At 40.2% G+C, this 20,452-nt stretch overlaps 1 protein-coding gene across 10 annotated transcripts in view; it reads left to right on the top strand.

The window, feature by feature from the left end:
* Positions 1-20,452, top strand: part of Nhe2 (Na[+]/H[+] hydrogen exchanger 2) — a 273,598-nt gene that overhangs the window by 169,009 nt on the left and 84,137 nt on the right. For 7 of the 10 annotated variants that reach the window (XM_065232881.1, XM_065232878.1, XM_065232874.1 and 4 more), the window contains 10 exons: positions 4,035-4,298; positions 4,365-4,558; positions 15,546-15,666; positions 15,753-15,891; positions 16,157-16,374; positions 16,442-16,525; positions 16,599-16,807; positions 16,868-16,993; positions 17,058-17,239; positions 17,688-17,823. In XM_065232881.1, coding sequence (XP_065088953.1) covers positions 4,035-4,298; positions 4,365-4,558; positions 15,546-15,666; positions 15,753-15,891; positions 16,157-16,374; positions 16,442-16,525; positions 16,599-16,807; positions 16,868-16,993; positions 17,058-17,239; positions 17,688-17,823 — 1,673 coding nt within the window. The remainder of the gene's footprint in view (positions 1-4,034; positions 4,299-4,364; positions 4,559-15,545; positions 15,667-15,752; positions 15,892-16,156; positions 16,375-16,441; positions 16,526-16,598; positions 16,808-16,867; positions 16,994-17,057; positions 17,240-17,687; positions 17,824-20,452) is intronic. The other 3 variants (XM_065232880.1, XM_065232883.1, XM_065232882.1) reach the window with 1 other exon arrangement.

The following is a 20,452-nucleotide window of genomic DNA, read 5'->3' as shown; positions in this document are numbered from 1 at the left end:
TCGTTGCGTCCGTGTTTGGGATTTTTCGTTACATGTCTGAGGTTTGATTTTTTCAATGTGACCCCCAGTATAGAAATTAAAGACGTAGTCCTACGTCAAAAGTAGAAGGGTCTGTGCCTAGGGGCACGAATGGAAGCTTGACGTAGGACCGCAAATATGTTAGCCTTTAGTTCTTTTAATTGATCGATAATCTATTATCTAAACTCTTTCCGTTTTTTTATTGGTAGCCCTGAAAAGGGTCGTTTGTTTGATGGTTGTTGGTCCTGAAAGGGGCCTTTTGATTTTCAAATGGTGGCTCTGAAAAGGACCGTTTGTTGTTTTTTTTTTCTGGTGTCCATTGAAAGGGTTGTTGGAGTTGGATGGTACCGAACGAATAGGTATTAATCGTTGTTGCCTTTTGGCGCTCCTTTTATTTTGGCGCTATTTGTTGATATTGCTGTTATATTTGCTTCAGTGGATGGAGAACTAACACGAAATGCATAAACGTGCTACCAATTGACGCCCGCGGGAAGGCTTAGAGCAGGATGATTTACGCAAGTTTATTCTCTCACGGCGACTCAATGACCCAAAGCTGATGGTGATTTTCCGAACACTGCTATTTGCACTGATTGATGATTCTTTGCTGTTATTTCTCTCCATTTCAACAATATTTCAATTTGTTTAACCTGTTTTATGCACCATCTTAAAAGAAATTCTATAGCGTATAAATATAGTGGCACTAAAAAAGGCCATTTTAGATCCCAGATATTTACATGCCGGTACTTTCAGGATGGCGTGCTTACACCATTTCGGGATGGCGTGCATACACCATTACACACCTGTTGAGTAAAAAAACAATTGAAATTGTGCAGGTGATCAATGTTGTAGTCAGCCTAACGGAACGACTCCAGTGGAACGTCCGAAAGATGGTGAAGCTACTCAGAGAGCTCCGATGTCCACCCAAGCAACACAATTCGTCATAAACAGGTTTACATAACTTATTTATGACAATGTCAGCGGTAAACATTTACGTCTAGTCACTTATATACAACTTATTTATACCAAAAAAGCGCAAGAGGTGGGATCTATACATAACATATGCTTGACTTGCGCAACTTATTTATGACTATAACGCAACCTACTGTATTGGACATGTTGTAAAAACTGAGATTCCGTACTGCAAACATTTATGCGGTTGCAAATTTATGGTAAATCTATACATTCTACTTCTAAAAAACTCATTGGCTTTTATAAAAAGCTTAATACAAAAAATTGAATTGCATAAAAAATCCTGGATAAAATTCACCAACTTTGCACAAAACAAAAACAAATAGAATATCAACTTTCTTTTTTTCATTATCTTACTTCTCTCTTTTACAAAACGTACATGTGATGTTGAAAGCACAAATTAAATGTTTTTTTTTTCATTCTATACATTGCTTCATTGGTCAGCCATATTGTAGTGCAGTTTGCAGAATGCATTGAGAAATTTCATAATTGTTATCAAAACATTTTTAAAATACGAAAAACAAGAACATTACTTGTATCGTATATTGAAGTTATAATTAGGTATGGCAACTCTCAATTGCCTATTTATAACACTTTTATAACTGATTGTTTTTGATGAAAACTTGCTCGGCTTATATATAACATGTTTTCATATGTCATTTTTGGAAACATGAGTACAACTGAAATATATCTTATTAATAACATATTATCAATAAGTTATATCTCAGATGTATTCATGTTTCTAATAATGACATATGAAAACATGTTGTACATAAGGCTAGCCAGTTTTCACCAAATACAATCAGTTATAAATGTGTTATTAACTGGTGATTGAGACATTCGATATCAAATTATAACTTCAACATAACAAGTGCTTGTCAGAAAGGTTGAATACTTCACAAACAACAATACAACGCTTCTAAAGCAGGATGTTTTAAAAGCAATGAATATAAAACTTATTTACAACTGAATTTTTTTTTATTTTTCATGCAAGATGTTGCAAGTGTTACTTGGGCACGTCCTTCAGGGTCGTACCAAATTGGTGGTGACCATCTCCGTCGCAAATGAAACCTCCATTTTGGATCGAAGCGAACAAACTGGTGTACTTGGGTGCAGGGTGTCACAACATCAGCTTCAATCGACCAAATCGATGCGACGAAGAGACTACTGGCTTTCTTTTTCTGTTAAAGTCGAACAGCTTCGCAGCATTCTAGAACCTCAGTCGGCGTGCACAAACAAATGTTCAATCGCTTGTCTCTCTTTCACCCGTCGCTCCATTGGTCTTCCTTTCAAGCTTCGTCGAAACGGATGAGCGAAAGAGCGCTCGACTTTGATAGTTTTCTCTTTCATGAAACACATCAACAGAGGTTTCATGACGTATATGACGGAAAATGAAATAACACATTTAATGCATTTCTCACGTCAAAACACTTGAAGATTACACGTCATATTTCTAATTTATCTTCCATCCATATATTTATCTAAAAAAAATGATCTAAAACGGGACATAACGTATTTTAAACAAATTGAAAGACCGGTGATAGAGTGTTCGTGAAAGGGGATTGAAAGCCATAATGAGGTTCGTTTAACTAGAAAATCGACGTTAGTTACATTGAAAGCGATGAGCAAAGCAACGACGAGAAGTTCCACAGCCAGCCTTTCCTTCTAAGCGTCCTGCTTTTTTATTTTCGTTTCTTGCTGATAGTCTAGCTAGGCGTTATAGAAATGAAGCGTCGAACACGTATGTATGAGATAAACAAAACACGAGTTCATTTTAGAGCTTCGAAATTGTAGAGCCCTGCTCTGGAGACACCCAACTTGGGTGTCTCCAGAGACAGCGTGCTCAGTTGACTTTCCTGGCAGCAGCATAACGCAGGTGATCATTGTAGTCAAACTCAGTTGCGAACGTTCGACGGATGTCGTTGCCGTTGGTAATGCTTCTGATTTCGATGTTCGTGTCCACTTTCTGGGTCTTTCAAATTAATTGTGACGACTGTCCCTTCTTCTTCTCTTCTTATTCGCTTTTTAAGCTTATTGCTTAGCGCATATTAGCTTATTGCGTGCTCTCAACTTAGTGTTCTAAATGCACTTCCAGAGTTATTAATTGAGAGCTTACGATGCCAATATACCAATACATGAATTTGTATATTATGTGGCAAGCACAATGATACTCTATGTCCAGGGAAGTCGAGAAAATTTCCAACCCGAAAGATTCCCTCGACCGGACCGGGAATCGAACCCGCCGCCTCCGGCTTGGTAATACCGTGCCTTTACTGACTAGGCTATGAGGCCCCCTTGCCCCCGACGACTGTCCCTACAGCGAATGAAATTGCAACTGATAACATTCATTTTTTTTTTTACTTTAAATGATCCATATTTCTTGAATTTGTGTGGTTTACACGTATAACTTATCAAGTGACACAGAAGCGTATTTTCAACTTCAGTTCTTTTGCAATTTCAATTATCATTAACTACTGTTCCTTGTCCTATCAGACCTGTTTAGATAATTACCACCTTGGTGGAATTGGTTTGATATAAATTTGAAAAAAAAAATGGATTACTTAAAACTACTATTTACAACTATTATATACACCTAACCTACTATATACAAATTGCTTATCAAAGCATGTTATGATGTATTGTATTTTTGCACAAACCTAGTCTTAATGTCAACAATTATGAAATCTAATTTAGGAACGCTCGCCTCTAGATGGAGATCGTAAATTCTTGTATCGAAAGGACGATCAAGTACCATCCTCAGCACTCTATTCTGAGCGACCTGGATTTTGTTCCTGTGAGTCTGTGCACATGATTCCCACACCGGAGCTGCGTATACCATTCTATAATTACAATGCGAGCTGTTCAAAAGAATCGGCTCCCCTTAGTGAGCTGGACGGGTCTGATCCGCTCAGCCCGATGAGCTGTTTTTCTCACCTTTAGTTCCCAATGCGTAATAAAACGTTTCATCTTATTTCACGATCGCCTTGTACCGAAAACCACAATAAACACACTCTAACAAAATTTCCTTTTCGTCTTTCCTTCAACAGGTTTCCACATGACGCCGAAGCTGAGCAAAATGTTCCCCGAGTCCTGCCTGCTGATCGTGGTGGGTGTCATCATCGGTGTGCTGTTGCGGTTTGCCACCAACCTGCACGTGTCCCCGCTGACGCCAAACACGTTCTTCTTCTACATGTTGCCACCCATTATTCTCGATGCGGGATACTTTATGCCAAATCGGATGTTCTTCGACAACATCGGTACTATCCTACTAATGGCTGTGATCGGTACAATATTTAACATTTCTACAATTGGTAAGTGGTTTCGATGGTTTAGAAGCAAAGTCCTCGATTGATTGGTTCGTTCGATCTCAAAACTAGGTTTTTCGTTGTGGGCGTGTGGACTGACCGGCATTTTCGGAGTGGATCTGCCATTTTTGCACGTATTCCTGTTCTCATCGCTGATTTCCGCTGTCGACCCGGTGGCGGTGCTGGCAGTGTTTGAGGAAATTCACGTCAACGAAGTACTGTACATCGTCGTGTTTGGCGAATCGTTACTAAACGATGCTGTCACTGTAAGTTGAGACCGTCAATCAATATCATTCATTATAGGCACGGCGAGCGAGTGGTGAGCAGAGTTAATCATCCAGTCAGTCAGTCAACTTGCAGTACAGCAGGTGGATGGGTTGTGTTGATTGGCAATCCAGAGTGGGATTGTGTATGATGATGCTGGATGCAGTTAAGGATTTGGGTATTCTTTTAGATACGAGATTTACTTTCACAGAGCATGTAGCATCAAGATTACTGGGTTTTACTTTTCGTGCCGCAAAACAATTCTCAGATATTCACTGCTTAAAGACCCTGTATTGTTCTATGGTTCTCTGTGGTACTTGGCTAGTTCATCTCATGTACATCCGAGCAGTTCATAGAACCTTCGTGACGTTTATCACTACCTAAAGCTCCACGTTGCCGAAAGCATTTCCAGGCGGTGGTGTGTTATACTGCAATTCTAGATAGTGCTGGAATTAAGGCGTAACATGTTTTGTAAACAATGATTTTCTATCGACGATTTCTAGGAACTCAAGGCACGCTCATGCAAACCAACATAACCATCGGGTAGGGGAAGTCTTCCTTTGCGTTGGCGATCCTTAACTTTCTAGAAATCATCGAAAGAAGTTATTGTTTACAAAAACTGCTACGCCATAATTCCAGCTCTAATTAGAATTAACCATTTTGTCAAGTTTCTGCATTTATTTTCTATCAGATGTTACTGCTGTTGTTTGCGCTGAAAGCTATCGGAAACTAAGCATCATCTGTTTCCGTTAATTGTTTACAGAGGACGCACAGCAAAACATGTCGGTACCTCTATATGTGCATATAGATTAGCATCCGAAGTTCCTTCTTTTTTACATATTCTGCACAAAAAATACCTCGTCCCTGACATGATTTCTCGCCGTTTTCTATGAATGGGGCCTAGTATCTTTTGTGCAGAATATGTAAAAAAGGAACGGCTACAGATGTTAATCGGAATGCATATATAGAGATACCAGACATGTCTTGCAGTATCAGGTACTCTATTTTATTATCTGTGACAGGGAAATCACAAGTCCATTGTTTTCAAAATACATGGCATGTTGAAAGATTGAGCTCGTGAGAGAGAATTTTCTCTCTCATTTGAGAAATTATTGGCTCTCTGCCAGTCTCCAAATGTAAAAAATGTATGGGAAAACCCCTTTTTTATTTAATTGTAGCTTGGAAAAAAGGGAACGGCAAAGTCCATGAATTATTTCTTTAGGTTGTCGTCAAATTTTTATATGGGTAATGTGACAGCGCCATCTGTGTGAAAAATTGCTTTAACTCAATGGTTCACTCTTTTTACCCTAAAGAGCCAGAATTTATATAGAGACACCATGCCAATATTAGAACAACCGATTATCGCTCAAAGTAATCGGAAAAGTCATTCCAATCGAGCAGAAGACCTGTCAAATGGATAAAATGTAGTGTCTTTATAAATTCACGCTTTTTATTTAACCCAACTATTGTGTTGCTCCTCTCGTCATGACCAACGTAGTCAGCTCAAAGAGAAAAGCAGTAGCGTGATGTTTCGTACTGTACCAGCATTGTTGACGGTTACTCCCACCTTGAGTTGTTACATTCAAAATGCTAGAAATATTCCACAGCCGCAGACAGTATATGAACAAGTCGCCCTCTTTTGCCTGTGGATTTGAAGAAAAACTTCAAGTACCTGTCGTGTCCGGGCACGCTTTCAATTTGCCAGTCGAGAATCTCGGCCATGGTGACTGCTGATACGCTGGATCCTGTCCACACCGTCTCGGAGTGCAACTTGAATTCGATGTGAAAATTCAAAACCAACTGTTAGCCTTGAAAAAGGCTGTTTGTTGAACACGCTGGATCGTTGCGCGGTACTACTCGCGGTTACTGCTGCTGCTGGAAGGCCTCCTCTCGCTGATTCGATGCGCGACACTGCTCGCGGTTACTGCTGGAAGGCGCTCTCTCGCAACCGATGGTTCACCGCTCCGTTTCACGGCAACGGGTCGTGGTCTTGCTGCCGTTTGCTCTCTCTCTCTCTCTCTGTTCGATGTGCGACACTACTCGCGGTTATTGCTGCTGCTGGAAGGCGTCCTCTCGCTGATTTGATGCGCGGCACTGCTCGCGGTTATTGCTGCTATTGGATGCTACTCTATTCACATCAGTTGTATGAATGCCTAATGCGCGACACGGGTCGCGCTTTTATATGATACGTGTGCCCGCGGTTTTTCGTTCCCCCGCGTTATAGGCGATCCTCATGGGTTGACTAGTAACCGTTTTTCTATTACATCTAGTTATCCATGAGAAATGTTCGCGAGTCATAATGACTTTTTGCAAACTTGTCTATCGCTGGGTATCATTTATTTACTATTTTTTTTTTCTCTCAATAATGAAGGGTTAGTTTATTTGTTTTGTCTTTATTTTAAATCATTTATTTTATTTTATTTTTAACTCAACTCTATCTACTACAATCCATCTTACCTCTACTCTTCACTCATAAATGTAATATAAAATCATGTCTTTTAATTTATCCGGGATTCTAGTTTGCCGTCTAGGTCGTGATTCCGTCAAGCTTCTGCTGTCAGATTGGCTCTGCTGTCCTCTTCCATTTGATGGTTCACCATCTGCTGATGGTCCTATGTTGTCCAAATCATTATCTTGGTCTTGAGTGTGTTCATTAGAAGGCTCTTCATACTCCTCGATAGCTCTTTTGGCATCTCCTACGTTCCTCGTATACAGGACCCCACGGTTGCTCCTGACGATCAATTTAGCTCCATCTCTAGCTACTATCGTAAACTTTTCAGAACCGAATGTTGGATCTGATTTTATTCGCCTAGATTGTGTTAAGACTACCTTATCTCCAACGGTAAGATTTGAATCCTTGGCACGTCTTTGACCATCAGCGTACTTTTTGCTTTCAAACTTAGAAAAAGCGTCCTTCTCTCTAATATCTTCTCGATCCAGTTCCATAGAAGCATCAGCTCTCCATAAGCAAGGAAAAGTTCCTCTGAATTTCCAGCCGAGAAGTAGCTCAAATGGCGTCACTCCAAGTCGTGTGAGTGGTCGTACTTTATTATGTATGTGAACATACTTGTTAAGAGCTGTCTTCCAATTTATATTATCCAACTTGGAGGCCGCCAGGGCCTTTTTTATTCCCTCATTTTGCCTTTCGACAGCTCCGTTTGTCTGTGGGCTTAGTGGAATGGACTTACGAATTTTTACGCCTTTGTTCTCCCAGGTTTTCACAAATTTGTCGCTTTGAAACGGGGGACCATTGTCACTTTGCATAGCCAACGGGTAACCCCATACATCAAAGATTGTATTGAGTGCTTTGATAGTTGAATCCGCATCCATATTTCTCATCTCGATGACATGAAGGTAACGCGAGTAAGTGTCAACCACTACAAGAAACTCTCCAAATCCGAACTCCTTATCAGTAAAAAAATCAATCTGTAGTATCTCCCATGGACCATGCGGAAACTCTCTGCTTGTTAGAGGAATCGGAGGATTCTTCTTTGAAAGCAAAAGACAGGTTTCACAGCGTTTTATATATGATTCCGCTGATGTGCTCATCCCTGGCCACCAGAAATGTTCTCGCAAAATCCTTTTTGTTGATCCAATTCCCATGTGACCCTGATGAGCTGATTGGACGGCTTTTTGCCTTAAAGCTTCAGGAAGGACAATCTGGTCATTTTTGAAAACCAAGCTTCCGAAAATACTAAGCACCTTTGCTTGCGATTCGTACCTGCATGAATGGATTTTAATCATAAATTAACATACATTAAATTTATCACAGTACTTTGTTATTTGTTTTCTACCTTCGTAAGCCATCCTCCCAGTGACCCGTTCTGATCGCCATCCTTACTTTCGCTAACTCGTCGTCGATTTCCGAGTGGTTCTCTATCTCGTTCCAAGATATTTCCATTGCTCCAGTGTCAAGAAAATAAAGCAAATGTTTGTCATTGCCTTCATCATCAAACGGTTCCGCTGGCTTGGTCTTTTCAACCAATCTGGATAAAGCATCTGCAACATTCGATTCTCCTGGTACCCTGCTGACACTGAAGTGATATGGCTGAAGTCTTAAAGCCCATGATTCAGCTCGAGTTACTGATCTTTTTCCGATTCATGTGAATCCCAAGAGTGCCCGTACTTCATCCACAACATAGAACTTCTCAATCGTTACTGGCCTTTCTTTAGATATGAATAACTCAGCCGAAAAATTTGCAATAACGTTGATCTGCCCATTCATAGCATATGCTTTTAAGGGTTTATCAGTGGAGGATCGCAAAGTAAAAAGTTTAGATGAAGCATCTTTGTCAGCCAACATTTTGTCAAAGGATATTTTTGTTATGGTGTTAACTTGGGCACCGGAATCTATAAAAAATTTGACTTTCACTCCAGCAACTTTTCCTTCAATAAAAGCATTGTTCTCGTCCGGAATTATATGATTTCTCAATGGTTGAACCAGAGGATGTACACTATTGATACTCTGGAAGTTTGTTTGAGCGACTTGTGGTTTCTGCGGTTGCTGTAATATATTTAATATGAATCAGTCAATTTTGTTTCCATTACATTTTATTATGATCAGTATTATTTTAATTATCTTATAAATATTTTTTTTTTCTTTTTTTTTTTTTTGCCAATCTTAGAAATTAATGAAAAGAAAGTGTATAGAAAATTACTCAGGAACTTCAGCATGTTCACGTACCTTGACGTCAAACTCATGATCAGTCGGCGCAATTTCAATCGCCGCAATCTTCCTCTCAACTTCTGGTTCCTCTTGGTCCGCAAATCGCTTTAGCGCCCTGGCTTGATATTGTGGATTTCTCGGCTGATTGGATGAACAAACGCGCGCAATGTGGCCCAAACGTCCGCAAATTCTGCATTCCTTCTGCATAGCTGAACATTCAGACGAGCGATGATAAATGCTTCCACATCTCCAACAATTGGCAGTGTTTTGATAACGTGAGTTCCCTCTGAATCCTCTTCCTCCTCTTCCACCTCGATTACCTCGTTGAGCTCCTCTTCCTTGCCAGCTATGACCGAACATTGATGTATTTCTTTGATCTTCATGCCTGTTATGTGACGTCACAGATGCTAGCGACAACGTTTTATCGTGACTATGGGTTCTTTGAAATTCGTCTTCGTTGGTTTTCTCGATCTCTCTGTCTCGCACCAAATCGATAAGGTCCTTCATAGAACCTTGCTTCACCCAGTTCCGATGGGCTAGGACTCTTACTCTTCCATCGGTAGCACCTTTTGTGATAACTCTCACAACGGCTTCCATTTCGTCATCTGTTCCGTAATTGCATAATTTTGCTGCAGACGCCACACGCCTCACAAATTCAACACTGCTTTCCACACTCGTTTGGCTCATCATCATCAGTTTTCCCCGCTGGGAAAGGGTGTAAGTTCTCGATCCATAATATGCATTCAGTCGAGCCATTGCATTCGAAAATGGTTCTGATTTCTCATCAGGCATTCCTGGTGTAGTGGTGGTTGTGTTGAATATTTCACGAAGCTTTGGGCCAGCCTTAATCTTGAATACTCCGAACATTGTTTGTTCATCAACAGCATTGATTAGTTTCAGAGATGAAATCAAGATGTCCTTCCAATATTCGTATGCTCGCTTGTCAACTTCCATTTCTCCCTCTGAAGGGACACACTCCGGGATGTTGAGTGTGCCTAATGTCCAGTTGTTCATTGTTGATAGTAGTAACGTGTCGTCACGCATTGTGCTGGAGCAAGCCTGGGGAAATCCATTGCTAAGACCTTGATCTGATCCCGCTGTCAGATTGGCCATCTGTTCACGATAAGAGTTGTTCTTCTCAAGAGCTTCTTTTAGCTCTTTCATGATTTGTTTCTTGGAAGACTTCCTAAACAACACAAGAGAAAACACATTTCTTAGTTAGTTATGCAGGTTTTTTTTTTTTTTTTATGCTCTGTCTTTATCTACAGAGACATAACATCATTTGAGCTTCGTCTATAGCCACCGAAGCTCATGAAACACTTAAAATTGTTTAAGATTGCTCTAGCAGTACTTCGCCTATTTCCATCGAAGTCTGTTCTGTTTTCTAGATCAAATGCTTTTTTTTTTTTTTTTTTTTTTTTATACTTACTTTACGGGAGCTGCTGTTCCATCCAAAGCTGCGCCATTGTCGTGTCCGGGCACGCTTTCAATTTGCCAGTCGACAATCTCGGCCATGGTGACTGCTGATACGCTGGATCCTGTCCACACCGTCTCGGAGTGCAACTTGAATTCGATGTGAAAATTCAAAACCAACTGTTAGCCTTGAAAAAGGCTGTTTGTTGAACACGCTGGATCGTTGCGCGGTACTACTCGCGGTTACTGCTGCTGCTGGAAGGCCTCCTCTCGCTGATTCGATGCGCGACACTGCTCGCGGTTACTGCTGGAAGGCGCTCTCTCGCAACCGATGGTTCACCGCTCCGTTTCACGGCAACGGGTCGTGGTCTTGCTGCCGTTTGCTCTCTCTCTCTCTCTCTGTTCGATGTGCGACACTACTCGCGGTTATTGCTGCTGCTGGAAGGCGTCCTCTCGCTGATTTGATGCGCGGCACTGCTCGCGGTTATTGCTGCTATTGGATGCTACTCTATTCACATCAGTTGTATGAATGCCTAATGCGCGACACGGGTCGCGCTTTTATATGATACGTGTGCCCGCGGTTTTTCGTTCCCCCGCGTTATAGGCGATCCTCATTGGTTGACTAGTAACCGTTTTTCTATTACATCTAGTTATCCATGAGAAATGTTCGCGAGTCATAATGACTTTTTGCAAACTTGTCTATCGCTGGGTATCATTTATTTACTATTTTTTTTTCTCTCAATAATGAAGGGTTAGTTTATTTGTTTTGTCTTTATTTTAAATCATTTATTTTATTTTATTTTTAACTCAACTCTATCTACTACAGTACCCTCATCCATTAATGTATGAGCTAGGTAAAGATGAAGGAGTGTGCGTTTGACTAGTACTGTCGCATTACTGGCTCTCGCTAAATGTTCACACTGCCGTACTCTAGTGGAACTATCAACCTATCCTTTTCATAACTTTCTCTAGCTAATAAATTATCACACTAAACCTTCATGTTGATATTAGTATAGCATTTCCAACGAACTCTAGTTTAAAGTTATTTCTTCCTTTTCTTCAGTATGTGATTCACAATGGACCAGTATCCTTCAATTGGTCTGTTTGGTTGAATTTGAGCAGTGGCAACATTGGAAAGGCAGTCGTCTTTTCCGTAGGCACTCCTCCTGGTAAATTTTCTGGTTCATGGTCTCAGAAGTAACAAAAGTTTCGCTTTTCAACCCACAACTGCGGATTCATGCCAGACAAGGAACTTTTTGGGGAATTTCAACTTCTTTCTGATTTTACATTCTTCCGGGTCTCCAAATAGACCGGGATTTTCGTTTCGAGCGTACAGGATCGAATCGCGACGTGTGAAGCCATGATGTAAACAAATGAACTTATCCTGACAACCAATGCCTACTGTACAATCCGTCTTGGGTGTCGGAAATGTGTCAGCTTCTTCTAACTTTCTCCTGAAGTTTTTTTTTCTGAGTGCGCTGGATGCTCTTTCCAACCTCTCCCAAAAGTTTCCATCAGCATCCATTCGAATGTTTGTTTAATTGATTGAGATCCTCACAGAGTTAGTTTCCCGGGAATGTTATATTTAGAACTTTTCCGGAAAGAATGTATATTTAGCATGCTTTTTTAAACTGTAAGTCAAAATAGCTTCCATAGGATTTGCTGAAATGAATGGAAATTGATTCTCCCCTTACGGTTTCTTTTCATTAAGATAACAAGCCTATAAATAAATAAAAGAAATAAATATAATAAAACAGCTGCATTTAAAAAGATAATCACAATGTGCATTATGGCTATAAATGACATCTAAATTCATAATCTGTCTTCAAAATGCGCACCCCTAGTAGAATATTTGTCACAAACCGGTTGAGGTAACTTCTCTAGGACTAATTTTAGTCACAATAAAGTTCCTTTGATAGATGTTTTCTACTTGGGACACAAACAAATGTGTTCAGCTCATAGAGTTGAACTGATTTTGAGCTACTTGGGTCAAAAATTTATTTTATACACAGCAAAAAAATAATTTTGATATCACATCAAAATGGAAGCACTTCAACCGTGTCAAAAATATGGTGTAATATTATTTGCCAAAACAGAAAAAATAATCATGAATACAGTGCATGAACTGACATTACGCTGATTTTACTGCATTTGTTTATTTTCGTGACCATAAAAATTACATAAGATTTTCGACATGATTGTAGTGCATCCTCTTGGATGCAATATTAAAATATATTTTCTGCTGTGTAATGAAATGATAACCTAGAAGCAGGCGAAAAAAAAAATCATGTGACAATGTCATCCGTTACTTGATGATTATTGAAAATTGTCGAATTTCATGGATGAATCTCTAATCTCTGTAAGTCTTATAATCACTTCAATCTCACTCATTACTAATGGGGTGTTTACATCTGTGCGGATTTACTCGCTCTAGTGCACTCACCAACTAGCACGAATTTCATTTGCTCCTAAAGTTTCATGCTGGTAGACGCTGATGCCCTGTTTACATTATGCTAGTGAGATTTTTTTTTCTAGCAGCTAGCTACTCCAAACCTCTATTTATTTATTTTTCCTATGTTGATCTAAAGGGTGTCCCCCATCATTGCATCACGGAAAAAAATGCTGTAGAAAATTACCTAGTCGACCCATCCTTTTCAAACTTTCAGATAATAAGAAAATAACCCATTAGTAAGCTTTTGGCATATTTATTTCATTCAACTTCAATACCATAACCGTACGCTAGCACCTTACGCTTAACTCCACTCATTAGGTTCTGTGCAACATTTGGCTTCAGTTTCTTCTGTATGGAAACCCACTTTTTATCCATGTCTTCCGCAGATTTGACCTCTTTGGGATGCTTCCGTAGTGCCTGCTTCATAATAGCCCAGTATTTTACGATGGGCCTTACTTCCGGTGCGTTGGGGGGGGGGGGGGAGGGTTCATGTCGTTGGGTACGAAAATGACCCCGTTGGCTTTGTACCACTCCAGGACAACATTTGAACAGTGGCACGAAGCTAGATCCGGCCAGAAGATCGTAGGGCCCTCGTGTTGCTTCAACATTGGAAGCAGACGCTTCTGTAGACACTCCTTCAGGTAGATCTCCCCGTTTACAGTCCCGGTAGTCACGAACCGAGGTAGAAATCATGTATTTCTTGGCAAACTTTGAAAGTTTCTGCTTCCTTACTTCCTCCAGGGTATCAAACTTGTGCTGGGCGGTGATGAACAGTAGCCCCCCGGAAGCTGCCGGAAGTACGCCTTGACGTAAGGCTCATCATCCATGATGAGACAATGAGGCTTCGTCAGCATCTGGGTATACAGTTTCCGGGTCCGTGACTTTCCCACCGTATTTTGCCGTTCGTCACGATTTGGAGCCTTCTGCACTTTGTACTTATGCAGTCCCTTCTGGTCCTTGGCTCTCTGAACGAAAGACTTAGACAGATTCATCTTTTTGGCTACATCCCTGACCAAAGCATTCTGATTCCGCTTAAACGCTTTCACGAAACGCATGTGATCCTGATCACTAATAGAACATCCATTCTGACCGCATTACTCCTTCCGTTCGATGCACAGAAATTCGTAGTACGGCTCACCGTTGACTGCACATTTCTAAGTTGTTTTACGATGTCCCGATGAGAGAGTTAAGGATTTTTTAGGTGCTTGCGCAAAATAAATTCGCGACGTTGCTTTTCGGGTGACGCCATTTTTTCCAACTTTCGAAAAACTGACATTTATCGCTGTAAACAATACACTCTAAACCACTTCTACACAAATTTTCAAGAGAAAATACCCAATTGGTAATTTGCTACAGCGTTTTTTTCGTGATGCAATTTGATAAAGGGAAACCCCTTATTGTAGAATATCCAGTGTCCTTAGTTTAGTGCATGTCGTATTACTCCATCACTATTGAGAAATTATGAAGTAGGAGAAATGGCTATGAATCTAAAATTGGGCCCATCGCTAAAAATCTGCGTTTTAATCAATTTTATCTAGATGCACGCGTCATTGAGACGGTACTAATGAATATTTTTGATCGCTATTGAAAATTTAGGCGATTGCTGAATTTATGTATGGGCCCAAATTAGGGGCATTTAGGCCGACATTACATCCATTTCCTCTATTCGGTATTTTTTACAGTTGTCATTCTTGCATTTATCGCAAGGATCCGACTCTAATTGAAAGGTCCCGCTTTTTATACCCTTCGGAGTGATGAAATACTCTCCAAAGGCGCGCCCTTTTGTCAGTCAAAATTGGTTTCCTTAGCAACAAAATTAAGCAATGACATTGATAATGACTAGTCTTAACGACTTCTAACTAGGGAACAACGAATAGAAGATTAGAAATTACATAGATGAAGACTTGTTTCAAGATCATCTTCGGTGAACAAAGCCGACTCTTGTTACTATCAACAAGGCATGAAAAGTAGCAAGGACTAAGAGATGTGTTCCTTTGATTACTGAAAAATCCTGTTCCTTAAGTTTGAAGTAGTCAGGACTAGGAATCGGTGGTAGAACTTACATCCGGCAGCGTACCACGGAAAGGTGATCTACCCACGTTACGGGGCATGAACCTCTAATAATAATGTACACCATTTTCCACTATTTTCATTATGCCGTTGCACTTGCCATCAAATGTCTTAAAATATGATTGAATGCTGTGTAATAACCTCACAAACAGATCACTTTACAATGCGGCGCGGCAGCGGCACAAACGCCTCTCGTTTAGGAATACCCGATTAACGTCTAATGGCTTAATTTATGTACCGATTCACCTGTGAATACAACAGGTAGCATCACTCATCGCTCGCCAGCTTGTCAGCTTCATTGCACAGTTTTGTCACATGTCTAATTTGTCTATTTATTTTCTGTCTCCACATCTGCGGCCCCCGCCTTCCCGACAATCTTCCGGAACAGGTTGTTATGTATCACATGTTCGAGTCGTACAATGAGATTGGTGCGAGCAATATCCAGGTAGTGGATATTGTTTCCGGTGTTGCGTCGTTCTTTGTGGTTGCCCTTGGTGGCACCATCATCGGTTAGTATTCCCTTTATATTAATGGAAATAATAAAATATGAACACGCGTCATCTATTCTCTTTTTTTCTCCTGACGGCGTAAACAGGTGTAATCTGGGGCTTCCTTACCGGGCTTGTCACGCGGTTCACCGATCACGTTCGAGTCATCGAGCCAATCTTCATCTTTGTGATGGCTTATCTGGCGTATCTGAATGCTGAAATCTTCCACATGAGCGGCATCTTGGCGTAAGTATTTGTAGAAGAAAATACCGTCCCTCGAATGAGGTGGAAAATGATTGCATTGTGGGAAGGAAAATAAAATAATATAACTGCTTGGCAGACTGTTCCACTCGGATGGAAACATTCAAGGCCAATTAAGTAAAGAAACCTTTTCGATAGATGTTGTATTTGGAAGACTCTGTCTCACACAAACTGGACAGGGTGATTGCATCAGTTGTTCCAGTCACCGACACTCTCTTTAAAACTACCAAATTTTTAATTTCCATCCCAGTATCACCTTCTGCGGCATCACGATGAAGAACTACGTCGAGCAGAATGTGTCGCACAAATCGCACACCACCATCAAATACGCACTTAAAATGCTGTCGTCCTCGGCCGAAACGATTATCTTCATGTTCCTGGGCGTGGCCACCGTAAACAATCGGCACATTTGGAATACCTGGTTCGTCATATTGACAATAGTATTCTGTTCCGTTTTTAGAATTATAGGTAAGTGCGGGTGTGTGCTGGCTGGTTGGAATTTCCGCTAATCGATTCCATTCCCACACGTTTACAGGTGTACTAATATTATCAGCGATGGCAAATCGATTTAGGATACATAAATTATCTAAAGTAGATCAATTTGTTATGTCTTATGGAGGTAGGTGAACCTGCATTTTCTGTGGCAAATTGAAAATAACTCCTTCTCTGTACCCCCATCCCCACATCAAAAGGCCTTCGAGGTGCTGTGGCGTTCGCTTTAGTGCTACTGGTTTCAACGGACCACATTCCGCTGCAGCCGATGTTTGTGACGACCACGATTGCGGTCATCTACTTTACGGTGTTCCTGCAAGGTATCACTATCAAACCATTAGTCAGGGTACTGAACGTGAAACGCGCCAACAAACGGAAACCAACGATGAACGAGCGAATTCACGAGAGGGTGAGTACCACTTGTTTACACTGCCATTTTTTATCTTCCACATGATCCCATTACTTCCAGTTTATGGATCACATGATGGCGGGTATCGAAGATGTCGTCGGTAAAACGGGCAATTACAACATTAGGGATAAGTTTAAGAGATTTGACAATAGGTTCATTCGTCCATACCTGATTAAGAATTTACAGGTGAGTGTGGTGTGATGTCCTTCATTGTTTAGGAGTGTTAAAATCGTCTTTTGTCTCGTTTCAGGGTCCTGAACCAAAAATTTTAGAAACCTATTCTAAGCTAACGATGCGCGACGCGATGGACTACATGCGCCGGAACCCGTCCACGATCGGTCAGATGTCCGGCACCGAATCGATGAGCGCCCTCTTCCGAAACTATACCAGCGTTTTTGGTGGAAGGTGCGGGGCCTCATTCTTGAACACATGGTAAAAAATAATAGATCGATGCATGTGCCTTAAATTTGGTCCCTAAAGTTTATCGTAATCTTCCACCAGTACCAAATACAGTAGCTTGGGCTTCGCTAATGGTACAGTCAGCGCGTAAAGCGATCACAATAATAATCCTTAATTGCGTTAACCCCAGTATTAAGTTTGGATGTTGTGGTATTTGTTTGATTTGATATTAATGCTTGTGTTTTCTTATAATTCCAGTTATGATATTTTTGTTTGGTTTTCAGTATTCTCCTCCCAATTTTAGAATAATTGGTGCCAAAGTCGGATGGTGATCCCTAAGACATGCATCAATTTATTACTTTAACTTACCTGTGAAGTTGGCTAAGGTTTTTGATTTAACTAATATTTATACGTAGTACGACGATTCATTTCGATCACTAATCATTACTAATGACTGGTATTTTTGTATTACATCCTACAGCCCAAGCTTTTCCAATTTCGAAAACTCCACTCGTAACTTGGACATGCAAGAGCTTGACTACAATCCGTCTAAGAAGGATTTGACTGATGCCAGAATCCATCACCTGCTATCGGTGGAACTGAAACCATACCGAAGGGTGAGTACCTCTCTATTTGTTTCCTTTAATTTAAAATGTAATAACTATTAGTTGCAAGAAACCCCAAAATGAGCGCCAATTCGATTCTAGTAACAGATCATAGAGTCAATCACTTACTGCTTAGTACACAACAACCAACCAATCAATCAAACGTTATCGAAGGTTTCCGGTCCAAAGCAACTGTCGGTTTTCGTCATCCTCTTCGGATTCAGGAGAATTTTCTGGAATTGTAACTAATCATAAGCGACCAAACTAGTGAAAGGAACTTTTCGTGAAATAAAAGGAGTAGATACCGAATTATCGATTCAAATTGGAATATGGCTCAAGGCCTCTCCCACACTAGACTAATGCAAAATTTGACAGTTTCGCTCCACAATGCTCAAACAGCTTAAAATCGGATCCTTAATAGCCTCCCAAAATTTGAACTCATTTGGTAAAAAACTGACTGCACAAACCATTTGAAGTTTATATGGAAATTACTATGGGAAAACCAAAATTTTTGTTCATTGTCTTCTAACAATTTTCCATATTTCACTGTTGAAAATTTCTATAACTATTTTTATGGGAAATTTTCTAAGGTACAATTTTGCACAATATCGTTTCTCAGCCAAACGTCAAATTAAGTTATTATTAATTGTTTAAGAGATTGATAATCTTATGGCATGATCAAGCAGCTGTTCTGTGGGCAAAACTGTATTCTGCAGAGTGACATAGTAGCCATGACTTTAGTGCTCTATTCTACGCGCCAGAAACACCATTGTTGCCTTTACAATTGATTGAACATAATCATAAGGAATCAGTAACTTGAATCCTTTTGTTCTTTACATTTTATCGAAAAGTGGTCTTCAACAAAATTGTGGCTAAGAAAAATTCCTATAAGTATAGTTATTATTTTAAAACGCAGACCGGTATGTTTAACTGTTAGGCCGCTGCCATGCTGAAAGCGAAGAGCCGCACTTAGCGTTCTATAGAAAAGAATTACTATTATTGATATTATTCCTTACATTCGATTTCACGCTTCGCGCGCCTGTTCGCTGCATGCCAGCGGCCTTAGATAGATATGAACAAAAAATTGGCTTTCCCCTAGTAATATCCATATAAACTTCAAATGGTTTGTGGTAAGTCCGCTTGTTACTAAATGAGTTCAAATATTTGGAGGCTAATCAGGACCCAGTTTGAATCAGTTTGAGCACTGTGGAGCCAAAATTTCAAATTTTGTATCAGTCATTAGATGGCAGCACTGAAAGGAGCTTATTTAGCGGTATTATTTCACGATACAGTCAGCATGTTCAGCAAAGTTGGAGTATGAGTCAACGGCCATACAGGGTTTCCGTAAATGATTCTACATTCTACCAGTAGATGGCAACACTGTTCGAGCAGAATCAAATGATGATCAATCTCTCAGTATCGTTTTAAGATAGCGAATTCGAATGTTCAGCAAAGTTAAAGAATGAGTGAAGAGACAACCAGCGTTGCTGTAACTGATTCTAAATTCTACCAGTAGATGGCAACACTGCTCGAGTAGATTCAAATAGAGCTCGATATCTCAGTTTCGTTTCAAGATAGCGAATTCGAATGTTCAGCAAAGAAGGAGTGGGTGTCGAGAGCCATACATGGTGGCCATGAATGACTCATATTTATTCCGTTAGATGGCAACACTGCTCGGGTATAATCTAATGTAGCTCAATAATTGGTATCGTTCCAAGGTAGTGATGTATTCAGCAAAGTTGTAGTATGAGTCAAGAGCCAACCAGAGTTGCCATGAATGACAAGCAATTTTGCAGGTAGATGGCAACATCGCTCGAGTAGAATCAAATGGAGCTTAATATTTCGGTATCGTTCCCTGATAGCGACATCGAATGTTCTGCAAAATTAAAATTTGAGTAAAATATCCAGGATTTTCATCGCTGATTCTTAATTCTACTGTGAGATGTACAGTGTTGCCGATTTCGAATGTTCAGTAAGATTAGAATATGATTCTAGGCTTATTCAGGATTCCCGTCAATGATTCTAAATTGTACCGAGAGTATGTTCGGCTCTGAATGGCAACACTAGTCGATTAAAATTAAATAATGCTCAATATTTTGGTATCGGTAAGATATCGGGGGCCTCCCTTAGCTCAGTCGGTAAAGGTGCAGCAATTTCTGGTGCGGTCTAGGAATCTTTCGGGTTGGAAAATTTCTCGATTTCCCTGGGCATAGAGTATGATTGTACTTGCCACACCATTATACTAATGCAAAAATGGTACAGGCATCGAAAGCGCTCAATTAATAACTGTGGAAGTGCATATAGAACACTAATATGCGATAAGCAATAAGCTTGAAATGCCAGGATGATGAATAAGAAGAAGAATAAGAAGAAGATATCAACTTCTAATGTTCAATAAAATTGGAGTATGAGTCAGGAGCCGCACAGGGTTAACTTGAAGAACACTGAGCTCTACAGGGAGATGGCAACACTGCTCTAGTGGAATCAAGTATAGTTTCAAAACGGAGATTTGTTTCAAGATAGAAAATTATGAATTAAATTGAATTATGTCAGAGATGGCAGCTCTGGTTCTTACCAAACTAAAATGCATTATTTCTTAGCATCGATTCATGATAGGACATGTAATGTTCAACAAATATGA

Source organism: Ochlerotatus camptorhynchus, unplaced genomic scaffold (assembly GCF_037179485.1).
Source record: "Ochlerotatus camptorhynchus isolate MF236.1 unplaced genomic scaffold, CSIRO-AGI_Acam_v1.1 ptg000379l, whole genome shotgun sequence".
Taxonomy (NCBI): Eukaryota; Metazoa; Arthropoda; class Insecta; order Diptera; family Culicidae; genus Ochlerotatus; species Ochlerotatus camptorhynchus.
This window is presented reverse-complemented; position numbering and strand designations above follow the sequence as displayed.